Below are 22,435 nucleotides of genomic sequence, written 5' to 3' on the forward strand. Positions count from 1 at the left end.
AAGACAAACCAACCAACCAACACCCTCTCCCTCACTGGCCCCACCATCCCCTCCAAAGAAAAAAAGGTCAAGGAAGTTGTAGAAAACCACCAGAACAAGTTATTACTTAAGATATAAACATTTCAAGGATCAGATTCTAATAAACTGGCCAGTATGGATTTATTGAGAACAAATCATGCCCAAGAAATTTAATCTTTGTTTTTGACAGCGTAGCTGCTCTAATTAAGGGAAGTAGTAGATTTTTGACACATTAAACTTTTATCAGGAAGCTGAGGAACAGTGACTGGAATTACATCACTGTTAAATGGGTACTCAGCTGCTTGAAAAATAAGAGTCTGTCTCCTTTACTGCCTGCCATCAGGTATTGGTACGCATTGGTAAGATCCCACGAGCCTTCTCCTTTCCAGGCTGAAGATCCCAGCTTTCCTGGTCTCTTTTTGAGTATCAGATGCTCCAGTCCCTAGTCTTTGTGGCCATTCACTCGACTAACTCCAGTATGCCCAAGTCCTCCTCCTGGGAAGCCCAGAACTCAACATGCCGCCATCCAATTGTCTCACCAGTGCTGAGTAGAGGGAAAGGATCACCTTCCTCAACCTGCTGATGATGGTTTCCTTAATGCAGCCCGGAATGCTGTGGCCCTTCTTTGCTGTAAGGACACATTGCTCCCTCTGGTCACCTTGTCCGTCAGGACCCCCCTGTCTGTCTCTTCAAAGCTGCTTCCAGTTGGTTGGCTGATAGATGTCCACTGTTCATGATCAAACTGAAACGTAACCCAATGGGAGTCCCACAGAAAACTCTTCTAGCCCCAGCCCTATGTGATATTTGTCTGAACAGCTTATGTGCTTGAATAATAACATTAGTGGATGGTGCGGAGCTGAAAGAGGAAGCAAAGACAATAGACAATATATTAAATGAGATTTAAATAATTGAGAAACTTCTCAAAACATGACTTGGGAAGGAAGAGTTGATTGCACAAAGACAGAATGGGCGGTAAAGACATAAGTACTGTCTCAGGCTCCTTTGGAGATACGATGAACTACAAAATGAATGCAAGACAACAATTTGAAATGTTAAAACTCATAATGGGCTTGTCAAATTCATGTAGTATGTGAAACAACAAAGGCGTTCCTGTACTGGGTGCAGGTGAGGCTGCAGGTGTCATTCCTTGGGCACAGTGTTGTAAGAAAGCAAGCAATGAGAGGTCATGACTAGGACCTATAAAGAACTGGGGTTCCTTAGTTTAGAGAGAGGAAGACTTAGAGTGGATACAAGCTGTTGGAATTTCATAAACGTTATGCATCAGATGATAGGGATAAACTTTTTTAGCAGCTGGGGTTAGCAACCTCCTGCCAGGTCCAAAGTCCCTTTACGGTGATCTTACCACAGGGGTAGCACGTGCCTGAGTGAGGACTTCTGTAACTTGCTATTTTTAGAGCCAGTCATTTTTACTGGATCTGTACTTGTACTTTGTGTTCATGGTGTGACTTTTCCTACGTTTTCCTTCTGCTCTAACGCACTGTAATCTTGCTACTGCAGCTTTGGCCTTATCTTGAACTGGAAAAATTATACTTGTAAGTGAGCTAATGTACACACGGCTTTCCTCTCTCAGACAAATTTGATGAAGTCCAGTATTAAAAGATGTTTACCTGGTCTGGAATCCTTTCTAGAGTTCTGCTGAGTTCCCTTTTCAGTTTTCTAGCGTCTGTTTTTGAAGCATGAGTACAAGTAAATACTAATGCTGTACACACAGGTTAGACCAGCTCTCTGTTTGTACTTGCCACTTACACAGCCAAGGATTGCATTTGTTTTAGATATACAGATATATAGATAAATCTTAACCTTGTCTTTCATCCTGCATTCTGTACTGTAGATTTTGTGGACTGTGTTTCTAGATGGATTGATCTTGCATTGACTCAGATTAAGTAGAGAGTTAGCCTCTGTTGGTCACAGGGGTTTTCCTGTGAGGAAGTTATCCTCTATAATTTCTAGACCCATAAAAATGGGTTACTGGTAGCAGCCTGAGACCACCAGAATGTGTTTTTCAGAAATAAAACCTTCTGTGATGACAATTTGGTTTTTTGGTTTTTATTCTTGTCTCCTGTTCAGGTGTTTAAGTATTTGCTCATACTTATTTTTTTGTCTGATTTGATGTTCTGTGAAATAGACATTTTTTTGATGCATCTCTTAGGCTGTTGATCTATCAACATTCCAGGTGCTGTTTTGCTGAACTACTGGTAATTTCAAAGCAAGTTATGGTAGCTTTTGATCCAACGTACCATTCCTTCCCTTCATTGGGTAGTACCAGAGTGCTCTTAATTTCAAAATATAAACAAAACACAGAGCATGTTTTTGACCAAGATAGCTAGATCACTAACTCGGGGTGCCAACTGTGTCTGAAAGGCAATATTTTTCTTTATTTTATAGGCAATGCCACTGCAGTTAAGCAGTCCCGGTATAGGATTATCATTCAGGATGCTGCCAATGGGGGACAGGCATGCCCAGACACCTTGTATGAAGAAAGAGAATGTGAAGATATTCCCATCTGTCCAGTGTATAGGTAAAAAGACTGGAATCAATCTTTTGCTAGTGGGTGTCTGCTTCTCCAGAAATGACTCGTGTGATTGTCCTGCACAATTCCCACCAGAAAACAACACAATACTGAAAAATGCAGTTACGGACAAATAATGTACCTTGCAGAATTTGTAAAAGTAGAGTTCAAATTCGAGATTTCAGTATATCTGGCATCATCAGAACAAGCACCAATAAACACAGCTCCTATAAATGGTAACCTCAGGGTACGATGTGTTTAAGGAATCTATTACTGGGAACTCCCCCCTCAGTGTATCTAAAAATCAATGCAAGCTATTTTGGGACCACAAGCACTCAACTACCTTAATCATAATTGTATGCTTATTGCAGAAACTCTTTTCTTTTCCCCAGATGCACTCACTGCAGTGAATAATATGCACTTTAAAAAATTCTGATTAGACAAATGGTACAATAGGGCAATTACTCACCACTCTTCATTAAAATTCTGTGATCCATCTGTTATACAATATTAGTAAATAGAAAAGCATTATATCGTTGCCTATAAATCTTCAGCCCACACATCCTGTAGGACACAGTCTCAGAGCAGAGCAGGGAGCTGAAGGTGGTGCCAAAGCAGGAACCGCACCACTCAGCTCTGCCTGGCTCCGTACCACATTGTGCTATGGAAAGCTGCTTTCTCGTGTTCTTGACTGGCACATCCTAACATTGAAAGCAGATTTGGAACAGCATCAGTTGTATGAGAACAGGCTTGCAGGATGACAGCCTGATTGCAAAGCCCACTGAAGATGTTTGCCGTGTATTTTATGTAACTTTGAACCATGCCCTACAAAAATGAGAAAGGGAAATGGAGGATGATGTGGCTTTCTAGAAGGTGAACTTTGCATCTGAATTTCAGTTCACAATGCTTATTTCAGGAGTATACAACTTTTTGACTATTTTTCCTTAAGTCTCCACAGTATACAATAATTTGTAACTGAAGTTTTTGCCTGGACGTGTTAACCATTTTCCAGTTTTAACCACTTAATTGTTAACCTTTTCCTCTTGCAGGTGGAAGGCACACCACTGGAGTCACTGTGTGCTGGTACCAGATTCAGTGAGACAGGGTGTGCCTGGATATAATGAGGCATGTGGACATGGTTTGCAGTCAAGGGGTAAGCTTTCTCCATGCAGCCTCCAAATGTTTAAGGTGTTGGAGCGTGGCATTTAAGTAGGTCTTTACGCTTTTACAGCGTCTCATTTGGAAACTGAGTGACTGAAGCACGTCAAGTGTTTGGGAAGTGGACCCATTGTATAGTTTTGCTGTTGTGCTGGACATTAAAGTACCAATAACACGATAGTATGTTTGGAGCACAGGAGTGGATTCATGCCTGGTATTCAAATATCTTTTGCAGTAACCTTCTCTTCTGCCTAAAGGTGAAGCACATGGGCTTCTATCTATCTATCTATAGGCATCTATGAAGTAATCTGTTCTTGGTGCTAAAAGTGGAAAGGATAATTTCCTCATGATTTTAAATTTTACTAATAATTTGCCTGAGGCCTGGTTTTCATTAAGATTATTGGGTAAAGGCTTTGGGCTCCTGCCCTTGGCATAATTAAGCACTTGGAAAATACAGTGATCTCATTGTCTGAACAAGTGTTGAGAAGAATTTCACTGTTCAGAGTATGTGATCAGACTCTGTAGTGGTTCCTGCAGATGGCTGAAGATTTGGCTGTTATCAGTCTCCTGGGAAATCTAACGAAACCTTTAACAAAAGGTTATTTTTATTGAAAAAAAAATTACTATACAGGTATGCTAACTGAAGAAACTTGACATAATAATTTACTCCTTCACAAGGGTAGAAACTATTCTTTAAAGATGAAATGAATTTCTTATATAATCTAGAAACAAAGGAAAAGAAAGAAAAGCCCTGACAGTATGTGGGCTGTATCTGAAAGAAGAAATGTGTTTTAAACTAAAGCTCAAAGGAGTAAATATCTTTAACTACATTTTGACCACAGGCCTTTCCACAAGTTTTTCAAAGAGAGGCCTGTAAATCGAGGTGTCCTAAAATGCATTCCTCAATCTCTGTGTGAAGGGATGGTAATCTTCATGCTCCAGTAGGTGCACAAACTTTGTATTAATCTTATTCTGACAGAATTTGCAGTATAAAACAAGAGTATCACACTTATTTTTACTCTGTGGAGAGTCCGCCAAAAATTACTTAGGCTATGTGCTGTTTTGGAGTAATCACAGAAAAGGAATCTCAGCCTGGTGGATTTAAGCAAAAATTGTTTCAGTGCCACATTCACTTCTTGTAATTAACTTTTTGTAATTAACTGTGGTATTTTAGAAGCTTTGCTTTTTGTAATTACATGTAGTGGTAGAACCAATCTGCTAGGTATTATTGAGGATGAGTGGGGTTTCAGAGAAATGAGTTCTCAGATGAAATCCATGGAAGAAGATTTTAAAGATATTTCCTATGAACAAAATAAGTGATCTCCATGGAGAAGGCAGTTGAAACCAAGCTGCTAACTGACCATATTGCTGCTGAAAGAAAAAGTTGCTGGATTTTCTGCGATTCTGTATCTTATCTATAGCAGTGTTTAGTAAAGGAAACTTTCATAAAGCTGCTGTTCATACCTTACCTTGCTTCTGCTTGATCTCCTCAATAGCAGCTAGCATGTGTGAAGAGGTGCTGTGTGACCACATGGTCAGGGAGGAGCCATTTACCCAAGGGCGGCGTTTGCTTACATGCCTTGCAGGGTCTGGTCAGCTTGTAGACCTCGACACTGGAGGACTTCTGATCCTCTCATTCTTCACTGTGAAGGGGGTCTTTGGAGGTATTTTTCAAGTAACATGTGAGGGGAGGCTAGAGACTTGGGCTTCTTCAGCCTGGAGAAGCATCTAATGGGAGTGAGGTTCACAGAGAAGATGGAGCCACACTCTTCCCAGAGGTGCACGGTGAAATGACAGAAGGTAATAGTCAGGCTGTAGTGAGGGAAATTCTCAGATTGCCTGGAGAGACTGCAGATTCCTTGGACATACTGAAAACTCAACTGAATAAGGTCTTGAGCAGCTTTTTCTAACTTTGAGGTCAGTCCTGCTTAGAGCAGGCATTGGATCTTCAGAGGTCCCTTCTGTTCTAAATTATATTGTATGATTCTGTGAGTCTTTGGGTCTTTTCAGGGAAGTTTGTGCCATCAGTGGAAGAATGCCAGGTGTTACAGATAGATGCTTTCCTGCAATAGGCAGGCACCCTACAAATGGGTTTGCATTTGAGGTATCACCAGCATGCAGTAGTTGGCTTGTATAATGTGTCAGTGTCTTAAGCCAGTAAGTGCTTATTCTCCAAAGAGTATTTATATGAATTCGCCTATTTTCTTTTTTACCATATAACGGCAATTACCCTTTTACCACTGAAGATAACGATGTCCAGAGGTGTCCCCCCCCCGTCCCCCCCCCCCGTCCCCCCCCCCGTCACCAATCATTCTGTGATTCTGGGATAATTAGTCTTGCTGTTCCCTAGAGCACCTATTTTTAGATATTTTTTTTTCCTTTTGCTGTCCATATCCTGTCATGTAAATAAGATTTCAGTTTTCAATAACTGTCAAATTTAGCCAATTATATAAGGACATTTAATGAATATAAATTATTTCTAAAGAAAGAAAGCATGTTTATGTGTACCTGTTTAGAACGATGACTGTACTGAGGGAAAATTAAGTCTGAAATTACTTCAAGCTCCATTCTTTCTCTAGGCTAGATTCTGAGATAGATACTTACAAATCTTGTTCCATGAGTGTTTTCACTGAAATTGCACAACGTACTATATAACATGCAGAAGAGATCAGGATTTGTCTGTGAATAATATGCAGAACAGCCAAAGAGATGACAGCTGTCTGAAGCTGCAGTTTTCATGGCTTTATCTTGGAATGATATTACACTAATTACAACAACCTTTCATTTTGTGTATCAGCTTCTGTGGACTAACGTATTCAGAAAACAATCATGCAGGTAAGAGAAAAGCAGCGTTTAGAACTAAGAAATATAGTTGTTGCATAAACTTCATTAAGGCATGATTTGCAAAATGCCCCTGAGATAGGGCACTCAAGAGTAAAACAGGGTGGGGATGTTACTGTTGCTTGACAGTGACATAGACAACATTTCTAACAGTAAAGGGAAAGCTTTACAAAATTTTATATTGGTATATAGCTGTCATTTTCCTCGACAAGTGACTAATTTACTAGAAGATGTCAAGACTGTGAGAAAAGTAGCTGCACATGGGTCGGGGCAATCCCAAGCACAAACACAGGCTGGGCAGAGAATGGATTGAGAGCAGTCCTGAAGAGAAGGACTTGGGGATGTTAGTTGATAAGAAGCTCAACGTGACCTGGCAATGTGCACTTGCAGCCCTGAAAGCCAACTGCACCCTGGGCTGCGTCACGAGCAGTGAGGCCAGCAGGGCGAGGGGGGATTCTGCCCCTCTGCTCGGTGCTCAGGAGACCCCACCTGGAGTACTGTGTTCTGCTCTGGGGCCCCCAACATAAGCAGGACGTGGACCTGTTGGGGTGAGTCCAGAGGAGACCATGAAGATGATCAGGGGGCTGGAGCAGCTCTCCTGGGAAGACAGGCTGAGAGAGTTGGGGCTGTTCAGCCTGGAGAAGAGCAGGCTCCGGGGAGACCTTACAGCGGCTTCCAGTGCCTACAAGGGCCGCCCAGAAAGCTGGAGAGGGGCTTCTTACAAGGGCGTGTAGTGATGGGACGAGGGGGAATGGCTTTAAGCTGGAAGAGGATAGGGAAGAAATTCTTTACTGTGAGGATGAGACACTGGACCAGGCTGCCCAGAGCAGCTGTGGGTGCCCCATCCCTGGCAGTGCTCCAGGCCAGGCTGGATGGGGCTTGGGGCAATGTGGTCAGGTGAAAGATGTCCCTGCCAATGGCAGGGGGTTGGAACTATATGGTCTTTAAGGTCCTTTCCAACCCAGACCATTCGATAATTCTGTGAAAATTGCTTCTGCTTCGGATGCCCTTCAGTGACTTTACTGCTCTCTCATGTTAGTGATGGAGGATCCTTCAAAAAGGACCTCTTCCTTCAGTGCTGCCATAAGCAGCCACCTTAGTCATTTACATTTTTGGGGAAAAAATGTGTTGCTCATTACAAGGGATTGTTAAGGTTTAATTAGGGGATGGAAGCCAGTTTTAAGCATGTGCCTTTGAAGGCTACTTCAAAAGCCATTGATAAAGTAAATAGGTATGTGTTACAGGCCAGGCTGATGTAATGAGCCTCCACTTTAAAAACTGGTCTTGGAAATACACTGACAACACGGTTCTGAAAAAAGTAGTTACTTTCAAAAAGAAAGGAAAAGTTGCAGCAGTGGAACATGTCATGTCTTATTTCTCCTGATCCTGCCACTTCTTCACTGTGATTCATTTGGGGGATTTGACCACATCTCTCCCCATTAATGAGACAGTAAGTCCATCTCAGAGCTGTAGCTTCCTGTCACGAGAATACAGAACAGAACAGCAAATATTTTCGGAGAATAATTTATCGATTTATGTACAGGAAAACAACAAACCCACCAATGCAGTAATGAGAAACTACTCCTCTGCTTTAGATAAGTGCGCTCTCCCTAGCTCACCTAAGGTCATGGGGTGGATCAATACTGGATGGCCTCACTGGGCATCTGAATAGAATATCTCTTTTGGTACGCTCTAACTATCAGACCACGTATGATGTATTTCTTTCCTTCTTTAACCAGGTTGTAAATTCACACCATGTGGACTTTGCTAAGATGGTTGATGTTAAATGTAATCTCTTTCACTTGAAAAGTCGATCTGTGAATTGACAGTGAGAAAGTAGAATGCAGGTTGCACCAGACTCAAGCAATTTAAGATTCCTGTCTCCTTCATTGCAGGTTTCTGGCTCTTGCGCTGGAGCTTCCTGATAGCTGGAAGGATGCTGCAGACAGGACTGGTTTTAGACTGTGATGCAGATTAAACCTTTTATCATTATGAGAACAAAAATTGTAACAAACTGCTAAGTTTTCGGAGTGTGTCTAAATGCAGCGATAGTTCCAGTAAAATCTTCTATAGGCAGAACTATGATTAGAAACATAATTTGTCATAAATTAATGACTAAGTCAACATGAGTTCTGTACTACACAAGGGAAAAGGTGAATTTTGGTATTGCCTGTTAACATTACATCTACAAAAATATTCAAATGGGCATCCTTTAGCTGTATTATCTTGTGTATTTCCAATCGGTAACACAGTAATAGCCATATACATTACTGTTGTTTCTGCTGAAATTATTTTTAGGTAACCTGTTTATAGTGAGATGTGCCATCAAAAAAGCATCAGTGTTACCTTTTCTTTTTTTCTCATAAGATAGTCACCCAACAGTTCTTATTCCCCGTTTTGTAGGTAGTTAATATTACTGCTGATTAGCTAAATTAACAGATACATTCATTGTAATTTGGCCTGCAGAATGCTTTTGCACAGAATTAACAGTTTCAGGAGGTACATATTAGAATCTTGTTACAATTTACAGGCTAGAGGCTATGCGATAACCTAAAGTTTACAATGAATATATTTATGATAATAAACATGGCAAAGACACAGACTGCTTCGGTTAGCTAGTGATATTTTATGGGCAGTGCTTTGTGGTGCAGTCCTATGTATAAATCTGTCCAGCTGATAGTGGCTTACCTGTAATCAGTAGCTCCCTCCCATATTAACTTTGCCTGGTAGGACAATGGCACCTTGAGCCTTTTTCTGAGGGATGCTGGGCATTCATTAGGTTTTTCAGTGTTTTTTCTGATTATACTAGTCTAGGGTAATGGATGGTTGAAGGGACACGAATGGAAGCACAGAGCTGCTCTTGAGTGGTCCCAGCTGGTGTCATGGTCTGGAAGACACCTGCTTGGCAGCTGATGGCATTGATAGCAAATAGTTGAGGGAAAAAAATAATGAACAGGGTGAGGACAAGAGCCGAGTCCTGTTTGTGATACATTTGAAAGGAACGATTCTGAAGCGAAATCTGTCTAGGATGCAGATTGAGGTTTGGGCATTTGCCTTTCTAGGATGGAGTGCATCAGTCTGTTATCAGCCATGTCTGCCTGGGGCTTTGCCAACACTTTACTGATCTAGCCTCTCCACATCACATTGCAAATTCATAAAGTATGTGTTTTCTGTATTGTTATTTTCTTGACATTGATAATGCATTTTTGAGCTTATAAACAGATGGAGAGTAATAAGGAAGAAAACAACCAAACCAGAACTGATTTACTATTTTTTGTTCTTGATAATAATTTCTTCCAATGACAAGGCAGTGGGCCGGAGGTTAGGCAATAAGGTAAGTGGGAAGCAGCACAGATAATACTCTCTTGACTTCAGGAGGACATAGAATCCAGTCCCACCAGACAATCTCCTATGTCCAATAAGGAAGTATGACCTAGAGAAATGCAGGGGGAGGTGGTTGTGCAGCTTGTTGAAAAACACATTCAGAGCTCTGTTACCAGTTAGTTACTGTCAACCAGGAAGGCCATTAGAAATGGCATCCTGCGGGGCACACATACTTGTGACTGTCCTCAGTATTTTCACTAACAAGAGTGTATAATGAAATAGAGGGTACCACTATAACACATCTGGGTAATTGTAGTTAGTGAGTACTTTGAAGGGCAGGCCAAAAAATACACGTTAGATAATTTTGAGCATGCTCTGAAATCAGAAAAGTGAACTTTTCATTAAAGAAAAAAAATGTGCAGCACTCACGCTACGTAGCAAGATGGGCAGCGGTACTGTAGAGGAAAATCTGGAATTGAGAGTTATGGACTACATGAGTAGCATTATACTTTGTAAAAAACCACCCATCTTAAAATCATGTATTTCTTACGTTTTCCTTCTGATACCCAAGTTCCTGAAATTTATTCTTCTGATTCCTAAAATAGAATATTTTTAACAGGTAATCCACCCTTTTATTGTTGTTTCATTACACTTTCTGCCACTGTAAATAATGACAAACAATCAAGGTCAAATAAAAACATCAAAACTTTCTCTTGAATAATTCCTATTCCTGGTTTGCCCATAGATTCAGAATAGATTAGGAACCTTTTTTCAAAATACCTAAATTTCATTAACAGAAAGAAATGAGGCATTTAGGAGTCTTAAGCTCTAGCGAATACCAGTGAATGAATTAAAATCTCTTGAACTTAATGAAACTTTACCCTTGATTTTGCATTTTTTTTTAAAAAAAAAATCTTCATTCTTAGTGAGCGATGTATATCTGTACACAGAAATTGGAGAGATTTATCACTGCAGTATGCATATTGTATTACATGAGTCTGGATTGTTTGTATCTAATGTCTGTCAGTTTACCTGTAGGCTTCGATCTTTAAATTATTTCCCAAAGCCTGGGTTTAATTGTGGATTTGATAGTAGATTAGATTAAAGCAAAAATGTGTGACTGCTTCACAAAGGGGAAAACAAGGAAAAATTAAGGAGGAGGAGGCAAAAATACAATACTGGTGTTATGTATGCATGTATGCATTCTTTGTCTTTCCTGCACTAGAGAAATGAGGAAGTTATCCTCTCTCAAACAGATTTTCGGTGGGATTTATTTCAGTTTTGGAACATTAGAATTGAGAAGCATAGGGGAAGGGACAGATGAGGCTATGTGAGATGTGATGGATCAATCTCTGTAGGGCATTTTGTGGCTGCCTTGGAGATTCCTGCAGTTTAATTTATGAGAAATAAAATTGCCTGCTTGTATAGAAATAGTCCTGGGCTAATTTCTTCAAACCTGGTGGCATAGCAGAGTTGCCTGTGTAAATATGTGCATGCCTATACTGGAGTCTGCAGCTGGGCACTGGTTTGGGAAATGGAAATTCATCCTCGTATTGTATTACATGCCGCTGATCTCCAGGTAATGTGTTACTGTAGACCAATTTTTCTTTCCTTGGGTCTTAGTTGATAGGACAAGGGGAAGAAAGATTGATACTGATTTTCCAGTGACAGGTTGTTCACAAAAGAGTGATGGTGGGCTACCCTCCTTTTTTCATGGGAGATGTCAGCAGGCATCACACGACGCTTAAAACAGTGCTACTATATTTCAGTCTGGGTCTGGCCCAGCTTCCACCTCAGGTGTAGCTGCTGCAAGGTTATTTCATAAGTGGTAGGAGAATTGGCATGACATTACTTCATGGATGCTAACTAATAGCAAGAAAGACTCCAACTCATTTCTGTCACTGTAGCCTTATGCCAGCAACATAAAAACTGAGGAGACTCTTAGAGCATTTGTCCTGACAGCAATCTACAGTGCAACATTTTATCCAAAGGCAACTCAGTAATCTGCAGACTTCCTGTAAAATAAAGATGATGAAGACTGTGTCAGATAAATTATGTATATTTGATTTCCTTCAAAAACAGAACTGTTATATTCCACTCTGTGGAAGCAAATAAGCAGGCTTTCTAGTTTAACTATACACTGTTCCTATCTGATAAACAAAACAAATATCAGCACCTTGGTACCACACACAGCATTTGTTTTCTGGGGGAAAAAAGTCTTGATCAAGTAGAAAAGTCTTTTGAAGCTAGAAGGCTTGAACACTGAAAATGTATACTACAAGCGTGTACCAATAGAGGGATTGTTAAAGAACAAAATAATGAGAAGTAAAGCAGAGGAACATCAAAGCTTGCCAGGCTATGCATTTCTGCCTTGATTAGGAGGAAGGAGGGAAGAAGGGGGGAAAGAAGGTTTTAGATCAATAGGAAATGGCCCGATCACCTCAAAGTCAAAGACAGCGCCATCCAAATGTGTACAATTTACAGGAACTGCTAGAGCATCTCAACCATAAAAGTCCCAAATGATCTGACAGTACTCACACCATATTTATCAGGTACAGAGAGTGAGCTGAGATCATCTTATCTGAAGGAAACTCCTTTTAAAATGTAAGGGTAGATAGATTTTCATTTTGTCTTTCATCCCTCTGATTAAGTTCAGCTCTCTTTGGTCCTCCTAAGATTTCTTTCATCTAGTGTGTAGTCTGTATGATCTAAGCAACTATCATTGGTGAAAGTCGTTTTTGGGGTCCTTTTTTAAATGATGAATTGTCATTAAACAGAGTATAGTAGATGAAAGAGGTCCAAGGAGAACCAAACTGTGCTGAGACTTACTCAGGAGGATGAAAGACATAATGAGAGATATAATGAAGAGCAATCTCCCCCTCAAACTGGAGACAGGCCCTTCCAATTATGACTTGTTTTTAGTACCAGCTTCCAGGGAATTAAAATCTTAGTTATGAACAGTTGGTTCAGACTTTTGTACAATTCTTGAGAATTTTTATTATGGGAACAATGGGCCTGGGTGGTCATGTTATGTGCATGGTTTGTGCAGAGCATGTTATGAACTATAACAGAAGCCTTTTCTGTGGCCACGGGTGGGTTGTAAGTAGACCTGATCACACAGCCCAGTGTGCTCCTTATCAGAAATATAGGAGATGTTTAATCCTAAAACTCTGTGTTTTGTTGACTTAGAACCTAAAACATGAGGGTTTATGATCCTTAATATTTTATATGAGTTCATGTAACTGTCACTGTAACTGCCTATAAACATACTTGATTTTTTTTCATGTTCTTCCTAATCTTTTGGCCTCTGTGTCTGGCATATTTCAGTTCAATGGGTTGACACTGCAGTGAGTAAATTGTTTTACTTTCTTGATGATTTTCAATTTAATTGAATTATTCTTTGTTCTTGAGACATTTGAGTCCCATTTGGTCTCCTTTTTTGTTTGCTATTTTATTTAAAACCTTCATGTCCCTCTTGTTCACCTCTCCATGTTGCAGGCAGTCTCATTCAGTACTGATTTAGATCTACTTCTGCTTTTATAAAATTTTAATTTCCTCCTTGTCACAGTTGTGCTGTTTACAAATCCAAGGATAATTCATGTCAAAGCTGCTGTGGTTCATAGGGAAATTGTTAAGGATTCATCTGAGCCAAGCAGGGTAAGATCCACGTTCTCTGGCAAATGGCCTTAAGGAGAACTTTTCCTCAGGTAGACACTTCAAATGGAAAACCTTGAAGTGTGACCTAAAATATTAAAAAGGTTTTATACTATTGTTTTTGGGAAAGCACTAGGGGTGTTACTCTCCCAGTCGTTACCAGAATAATCGCTTCCTTGTCCATAATGATCTCAGTCAAGTGTAATACCAAATTGTGAGAAATTCTGGAGTCCTTAACTGGAAGGATAAATACTGGCTGTTATTCTCACAGTACAATAGTACCAAAGGGGCTCACTTTGATATTCATTTTACCTAGCTGAAGAAAGGGACGGGTCTGGGTTGAAATGCTGATCCTGTTTGGATCTGTGTAATACTAAAGCACTGTGTCAGTTGTTTGGACACCCCCCTCCCCCCAGAAAAACAGAAACCCAAAAAACTCAACAAATAAACTAACCCAACTGTTGGTGAAAGAAAAAAGGGAGATGTTGAAAGGAATGCAGTTTGATTTATAGCAGATATTGTTCATTGTCAGGCTGCTAAGGTTTGGACTGCCTGGGGACTTTCCTTCAGAGGAATTTGGTAAAAGTTGAGGTTTGTGTTTTCCTATATTCTGCATTAGTTAGAAAGCATTTCTTACTGAAAATTGTTGATTCAGGTTTCTTTGAATAATTAAGCACTAATATTCAACATGAAAATTAGCGTCCTAAATGGCAGAGCTCATCAGTGTGGCTTGCTATAAATCTCAGGCATGAGATTTGTTAAATGTGACATACCAGAACAGTGCAAAAGGAATCTTGATATCATGTTCCTTGACTCTGAATTTGTATATTTATGTTACCTCAATAGCTTTATGTCTGCAGTAGAGCTTTTAGACATGAGATTTCAGTAGAATAAATGAATAACCTTGGCTCAAACTATCTTTCAAAATTCACAGCATCCTCCTTTCAAATGCATGCACTAAAGTGACAGGAGAGTAACTGGAAGTGACAGGGATACTTATGAAGTGCTTGCACTTGTGAGAATATGTCAGGTAACTGTGAAACAGTCAATATTACGTTTGCTTTATGTGTTCAGTGGTGCTCTTTTCTGTTGCCACTGTTTCTAAATATGTCCAGAAATATTAAGAATACTGAGCAATGTGTTTAGCACTTTCTAAACTAGCCTGATGATTGCAGCAGTAATACTTCCAAACATTTTTCCTGTTGGAAACACCCCTTCTCCCCTATTGTTAACAGTATTGTCATTGACTTGCTTCTCAAAAGACTCAGGAGAAGACTCCATCTTCTTTATCTTATAATAAATCAAGAGAAACTTCATCCAAAAAATTGGAATTCCACGGGATTAAAATTGCTACACAAGAAAATGCCACCTCTATACTTTGATGGCAATAGATAGTAATGAAAAAAATGTCGTGTTCTAACAAAGATTTTTCTAAAGTCAATTTTTTTCCTGGCAGCTGCGAGTTTTGCCTGGTGCATGCATCATTTATTAAAGGATTGCTTATATTGGCTTTGTGAAATAAGGAAAGTTTGGAATAATATATTGAGATATTTGACAGAGTTTTCCAGAAGTAGGATATTTTGTAATGTCAAATTTGAATCTTGGATCTGAAGGCTTGTAGCAATGTTACTTTTTACAGATTTTCTGGTTAATTCTGGTCAGTACTGTTGTTCCTTAATTACAGTTCACTGAAGTTTCAGTCCTGCAATCATATATTTTCTTCTTTGATATGTGCCCTGAGGTGATTGACATTTCTTCGAGTTATCTCTTTTCTACTGTCTTTTGGATATTATCTTTTTCATATATATATTTATATATTATATATAACTTTATCTTTGTTTTTATTCTGGTCTTTGTGTAGATGAAGGAAATGCCTGAACTAGAGGTACACAGTATGAGGGAGTCTAACTGACTTATTAAAATATAATAGGCTTGTAGAAGGACATCTTCTTCAGCATTTGTTGAATTTGGAGTGAAGGAGATCAGGATGTCCTCAGGGGGATGTATGACATGAGAGAACAGCGCTCCCAACCACTGCTGTATGATGGGAATATATGGGCTTCTACAGCCTTTGTTCTTGCTGAGTGTGAGCCTTCACTGCTGGCTGGCTTTATTCCTTGTGCTCTGGGAGAGCATCTTAATAATAGGCACTTATTAATGATATTTGAACAAATCAAGTGGAAATTGGTCTGCAGAGCTGACTCACATGCAGACATGAGCTCTTGTGAGAGGTTGAGGGATGTAGCTCTTCTTGTTGCATTTTAACTCCGAGAGCATGTGATGTCATCATGGCAGATGTTCTTTGGGCACATTGGGGAATTTGTGGGGCAAGTCAGATGCACCATGCTTGTGAGAAGTTGCTTTGACCAGCAGGTGGTTTTTCAGTACCGCTTTGAAATGATTGGTTAGTGGAACATTTAAAAATCCCTGCCTGCAAGATTTTGTGCGTGAGTTTTGTGCGGGTGATGTTGCTGGTGAAGTTGCATGTGAGCAAACCTCCAAACAAACAGGGAATGCATTTGTGCTTTAAAATAAATAGGTATCTTCAGTGCCTAGTTTCATGGAGTATAAATTTTCATGTAATCTAAGCACATCTGCTCATAATAATTAACTTCTGTGGTATATGAAAGGAAAAGCTACATCAGCTGGATGGTATGACGAGATGGATTGCTTTCTATCTGTTCAGCATAATGATTAATTGTAGCGTTTATAGGAAGATGGCTGCTTTTTATTCATTTTTGGGTTTAGATCATGTATCCTGCTTTCTTAAGCTTATTTAAATGTAAATACTCTGCAAATCTGGTATGAAAGCATAAACTTTCCAATTTTAAGTGCTTTGATGAATAACAGGCCAAAATATGTCTCTGCTTAAATTGTCTTATCTGAAGACTTTGAAAGATGCCTGTCTTTCCTAGTGAGATGAATTTCACAGGTAAATGTAAATATTGAAAGTAATCATGAAAGAAATTTAGAAGGATTATGGAATTTCATTTGACCTTAAGAGCTGGTGTTTCCAAGGGGCAAACTTAATAATAATGAAACATTAGCAATTTGTAGTTGGTCCTGTGGTTTTGCAGGTTGTAAGTATTTACTATGAGTGAAATAATCATGTGATGTGTTTCCAGAAGTTAAATACACTTAATTCTTGGGCTTTAGTTCATTAAAATTTGAGTATATGCTTTGTGCAATGCAAACTTCCTGGTTCGCAGAAATAGTGATGGGTATATGAGTACAGCTATCAGTTAGTGCTAACCTGTCTTGTAGGTTCATCAGGGAACACACTGATCCTGTTGTATTTTCTCCCAGTGCAGTTGTCGTCATCTTCCGTTACTTGAAAACAGGTTACTGTGTGTTGCATAGATGGAGGTCAGCCACAGGTTTTTATTGGTCTTGAGTTTGCATGGTAATAGTGGTGGAACCAAAGGAAATGATGTGTGGAGAGCAGTTACTGAGCAAAAATCTGAAACTTGGGTAAAGCTTCAGGAGGTGTGTACAGAATTTAGCCTACTGCTTAAAAATCTTTCTGGGTTGCTGAAATCATATTGATTAAATGATAAACAAAGTACTTTCTTGAAATCTCATGGTGACTGGCATAAACTCCCTGATTGAATTATACTGCAAACAGAACACTATAAGGGAAAATGTCTTTACCAGTTACAGTTAATATTTTTTTTTAAGGTTTTCTTATTAAAAATTCCATCCCAGGATTTTCTCAGAAGATAAAGTAGACTCAACAAAGAAGTTAATGCAAAAATAAGCTATTGCAATGGCATCAATGAACAGATAAAATAAGCAAATAAGCAATTTGCAGATAGAGAGTCAACATCCCATGAAATGTTTATAAAGGTAATATTTAAGATCTCATAAAATCAAATTGTATTCAGATACAATAACAAAAGTCGGTAATAAAACAGTGGTGAATCAGGTCCAGAGATAATCATAAAGAAAAAGGCTGTATTTGGTTTCAGAGGTTTTCTTTAGTGCTAAGCATGCTATATGTTTTTACGGCAACTCCACCCAATCTTTGCTTACCCAGTTACTCATGCTTACAGTGTGCACATACGAATCAAACTGCTAAAGGCATGTTCTTTTTGATGCAGTGCAATTTAATTATTAAGAAAGTCATTTGGATGTCATTTAGGATTCACAGTGCTGAGCGTTTTTAGGATTTTTGTCCTCAAGCAAACAAGCTATTCTAAAATGAGGCTACTGTTCTTGGTTTCCTTCCCCAGAGCCTGTCAATCTATTACAGAAAGAAAGTTGATGCATTTAACTTTTTGGTTTTGATTGGTTGTGTGTGGTAGTTGTTGTCTGCTGGCTAATTACTTGTTCCAATATTTTTGTGCAAATCACGAATAAGCTGATGGGCCTATATTTCCATATCCCTCATCTTAAATAAAAAATAAAAATAAATAGAGCCGTTAGAAGGATAGGCAGAGTGTTTGCTGGTAAGTTGCACTTCATCCGTGAGGTCTCACAGATGCTCATTTCTGACACATCAAGAGTGGTTTCTACAAGTTTGTGAGAGCCAGGATTCATTAGGACAGCCAGTTTCAACGAAGCTGGTTTATCCTTGACAGCCCTTACCCTGAAACGGGACCGAGGGGCCGGAGGTTTTGCCTTTTTGTAACCGCTAATTGTAGCGCTCCCAGGACTGCAGCTGATCCACTCAGTGAAGGGTGGTGCAAGCTTGGGCCGGTTTTGGGGGAGGTGGGGTGCGAGAGGGGAGAGTGTCCATTTTTTACCACGTTTGCAGAAGGATCCTTTGTTACCTTTAATGCCTGTTGTTAATTCTGATTTTTGCATGCTCGTGCTCATCTTATGCTATTCTGCAGCAACTTGACCTAGTTTCCACCTTTTTTTTTTTTTGTTTGAGGGCAGTGAGTATCTTTTGACTGAGCTTAGCTGATCTCCCATATGCGGGTTTATCCCTGCCATGATTGGGCCCGTTCCCTAACAGCAGAGCTTTCACTTTGGGGTTTGCCTGTTTTCTGAACTGCACCTTTCTTCAATTTTCTTTTCTCTACCAGCCCAACCTTCCAGGACACCTCACTTAGCTTTAATGCAAATATATTTATATCAATGTATTAGTCTATGTGCCCATCCCAGCTGTTGTGTAATTAACGGTCATTCTCTTCCGGCCTGCCCTCCACCCTGAGGTTCTCCATTGGATCTTCCTCATGGCTTACAGTCTAGCTGGTTAGAGTTTACTTTGTCCCCATCCCAACAGAACAGGTTCCACCGAATGCACCACTACAACAGTTTATGAATTGACTATACTCTGTTCTTTGTTCCTGTAGCATCAAATAGAGTGGTGTGGATGGTGTCCTCCTGCTGGCTCATGAGCTCACCTCTTTCAAGGTCCTTTTTCCAGCATAGCACAGATGTTCCTTTCCCTTTTAATCATCAACCAGGCCTTCAGTAGGTCAGTCGTTCTTTATAGATTAGCCCAGAGACCGAGAAGTTGTATAATTTGTAGGGAAAATAAAACCTATCATCATCTGCATTTCCTTCCAGAAGAGCTGTACCCCTTTATGTTACTGTTCCAGTCATGTGAATTCACCTGTTAAATATTGGCTGCAACAGGGTTTTCACTCAAAAATACCTGTTAAAGTGATAACTGTGTAAACATTTTCAGTCTGTTTTTTACAGCTTTGTTGAATAAAAATAGCCTTACTGTGAAACCTCAGTTATCTTAGCTGAAGTGTAATGTAAAGATGATGGAGCAGCTGTCACAGCTTGGGAGAGGGATGTGGGTGCATCATTGGTCACTGCCTCTGGCAGTGCTGGGACAAGGTACATTAGGCTGTCTTCTTGTGGGGGAGAAAAATCGGGTCCCATTTCTTTATTTCCTTATGTAAGTTACTCTGAAAAGAATAGTTTTTATTGGTAGCAGGTGAAGGTTGGTTGCTGTTTATTCAGTGTTTTTATAGTTGTGGAAGATCGCATGTTGATAAAGGATAGTTTGATTTTGGAAGGTAATTATGTATTATGTGTTTGGGGTTGTTACCAAAAAGTCCCACTATAATCGTAATGGAAGGCATATTAAAACTTCATTTTAAACATCTATGATAGAAAGGTAGATAAGCATGTGAAACATTTTAAAGAGTTAAGCATTTCTTTCTTCACAATCTTTGCTCATTCTTTTGCTGGGAGGGGACTGTCAATCTTGTGGCTTTTAACTTAAATGTAACCTGCGTCCCTACCTCCAGCATACACTTAATTTTTCTAGAATAATTTTATATAGCAGTGTGAAATAGGCTTCTGTTATACTGGGCAATGTAGAAAACAAGAATCTGTGCAAAGCCTCTTTGACTCAGATTTTTTTGCGTGTTTACTGTACTGGAAAACCTTGTAGTCTCATCAAGACTTCTTGCTTACTGATAGTAGACACATTAATATTGGTAAGTCATCTTTTTTGTTTTTATTTAAAAAAAACACACCTTGCTGCATTTATTGAGTAGAAAAAAGAAGATTATTTTGTGTTTATAGTTTTTATGGGTACACAATTCTCATCACACCCAGGAGATAATATTGTGGTTTGGAGTGGGTTTTTTGTACTTAGAACAAGTGGGTAAATAGTTAAAGTAGCCATTTTGTGCATTCCTTTATTATTTTCAACAACTAGAGAACAACTTTTTTTTTTTTTTTAATGTAATCGGTAACTTTACCAATAGTATTTTTCAATACTTTTTTCTTTATCTTTTGACAAATTCCAGTTTTGTGTACATTGTCGATCACACACCTTCAATACGTGGTATTTAATTTAGTATTATTCTAAACATTACTTCAGATCCCTACGTGGAAGGCTGTGGGGATGTCTTTGCTTCACACACCTAATGCTTTATGAGATAAACAAATAAGTAACACAGGCTTTGTAGTCTGTGTACTACATAACAACCTAGTCATAATTTTTGAATTGACTGTCAACACATATTAAATCAGAGCATCTATTTGAAATAGTAGTATTTCATAAGCTGCATTTGACAGTTCATTATCTTATCAGAGAGAACTCCTTTCTTCCTTCATCTTGCCTCAAAAACAATATCCTTGCAAATGAACTTTTTGGTAAAAGTCAAGGTCACAGCTTTGGAATAAAGCTATGTATGGGAATTGCCTGTCTTCGCATTGAAAATATGAGTAAATCAAAAGTACTGATACGGTAATCTAAATCTGCAGTATGTTTGCTTGCATTTTATTGAAACTAAGTGATAAAAAGTTTTACTGACTTTTAAAAACTTTTCTTAGTGAAACTTCCTTCAGAAAGATTCTTAATAAACGTTTATAGATTTAACCCTGCACTTAAATAAAATAAAATAAAATCAGGAATGGTGGTATATTACGATAGATATATATGTATATCTCTACACTGGATCACACAAGTTTTCTGAAATAACCAGTTAGAAGCCCGTGGGCCTGATCCTCACCTGGGGGAAGAGGTGTGCTGGGAGTTGAGCAAGGGGCTACTGGGCTCTCCCAGCTCTCGCAACATCCTCTCAGGCTCCAATTCTCGTTCAAATTATTTGTTCTTTTTCTGTGTTTCATCCTTTTCACTGCTGGGTCTTTCATTGTGATTTTGAACCGTGGGCAAAATTATTTTCAAGCATTGAATCTAGTTCAATTCTCTCTTACCTGATTTTTTTTTTTTTTAAGAACACATCAATGAGGTCTGCTGATGTTGGATTGAAGAGCCAGTAAAACAGAAATCAAAGTTGCCTGCGAGGATCCTCCTCTTCCTTATTTGTTGATTCAAGCTTTCCAGCTTAATTGATTTCTCCTTTATTCCTTGTTGACAGTGACCTGATAAAGCCAGAATGAAAGCGATGGTTTTCATTGCTACTAGTATTTTATTGCTAAATCATTCATTAATTTATGGTGAAGAACTGATACATTACACACACACACACCCCCCTTACTTCCCTGTTAGTGTTGCCTTTATCTAGTGAAGAGTAGCATCACCTTCAATGCTTTGTTGGGGGAGGAAGGAAACCCCAAACCTAAATAGCAATTTTTTTTTTTGCTTAAATAAATTTTGCATTATTCTGAGTAAGTGAAAACTTTGGATGAAATCTTGGTATTTAATAATGTAATGTCAGAACCTCATGGCCTAATGTTTAGTAGCTAGACCAATATTTAAGCTCTTGACCAACGTTATTGCCCTACTAAACCTTGTCACTTCACACATCTCTCTGCAAGACCTACTTTTGCCTCAGGCTGTAAGTGGAAGCTGAAATTTTATTTTGTCTCCTGGATTAGGTACACAGGAACCACATTAGTTGACATTGGCTTTGAGATATATGAGCAGAATTTTATATAGTCATTTTTGCTATGTTTCCATTCTAAAAGTTAATTAACTGATAAGATATAACCCTGAAGCGTGGGTATTCAAATAGGACAAGACAAAGGTTTAAACAGAAATTGAGACAAAGGTCTGACACGATGAATGATCTAGAAAAGGCAAAATAGAAAATTTTAGAGAATCAGTTCTGTGTGGCCATACAATCTTAATCTATTTGGCTGTGCCATGTCAAACTGGCTTATAGAAACCAATTACTATGAATTCATGGTGTGCTGTATTTATACTTTCGTTATAGCAACAGCAAGAATTACCCAAGTACAGCACATTTATATGGAATGTTCCCTTTCCTTTGGTTTTCTGATGAATTAAAAAATTGCTATTTACTGTTACTTTGAAATACACACTTGACATTCCAAGTATCAGTTCTCTCTTCTGAAATGGAAATGTGATGTGAATCTTGATGGATTTTCAAAGCATTGAGTTGGTTTTGCATTGAATTTTATTTCCTAAATAACTTACTCTAATATGGAAGTAGTAGTTGCCACTTTGGGAAATTTTGGAAGTCCCTCTGGTTATGTTTACTTGGTTTTAAGGGAAACGGCAGTGCTGGG

The 22,435-nt window shown here is 39.0% G+C and overlaps 1 protein-coding gene across 1 annotated transcript in view; it reads left to right on the forward strand.

Moving 5' to 3' along the window:
* THSD7B (thrombospondin type 1 domain containing 7B) overlaps positions 1-22,435 on the forward strand; it is a 270,043-nt gene that overhangs the window by 131,785 nt on the left and 115,823 nt on the right. The window contains exons 11-12 of the mRNA XM_005433182.4: positions 2,425-2,557; positions 3,598-3,701. Of these exons, the coding sequence (XP_005433239.2) occupies positions 2,425-2,557; positions 3,598-3,701 (237 nt within the window). The remainder of the gene's footprint in view (positions 1-2,424; positions 2,558-3,597; positions 3,702-22,435) is intronic.

This window comes from Falco cherrug, chromosome 8 (genome assembly GCF_023634085.1).
Source record: "Falco cherrug isolate bFalChe1 chromosome 8, bFalChe1.pri, whole genome shotgun sequence".
Classification (NCBI taxonomy): Eukaryota; Metazoa; Chordata; class Aves; order Falconiformes; family Falconidae; genus Falco; species Falco cherrug.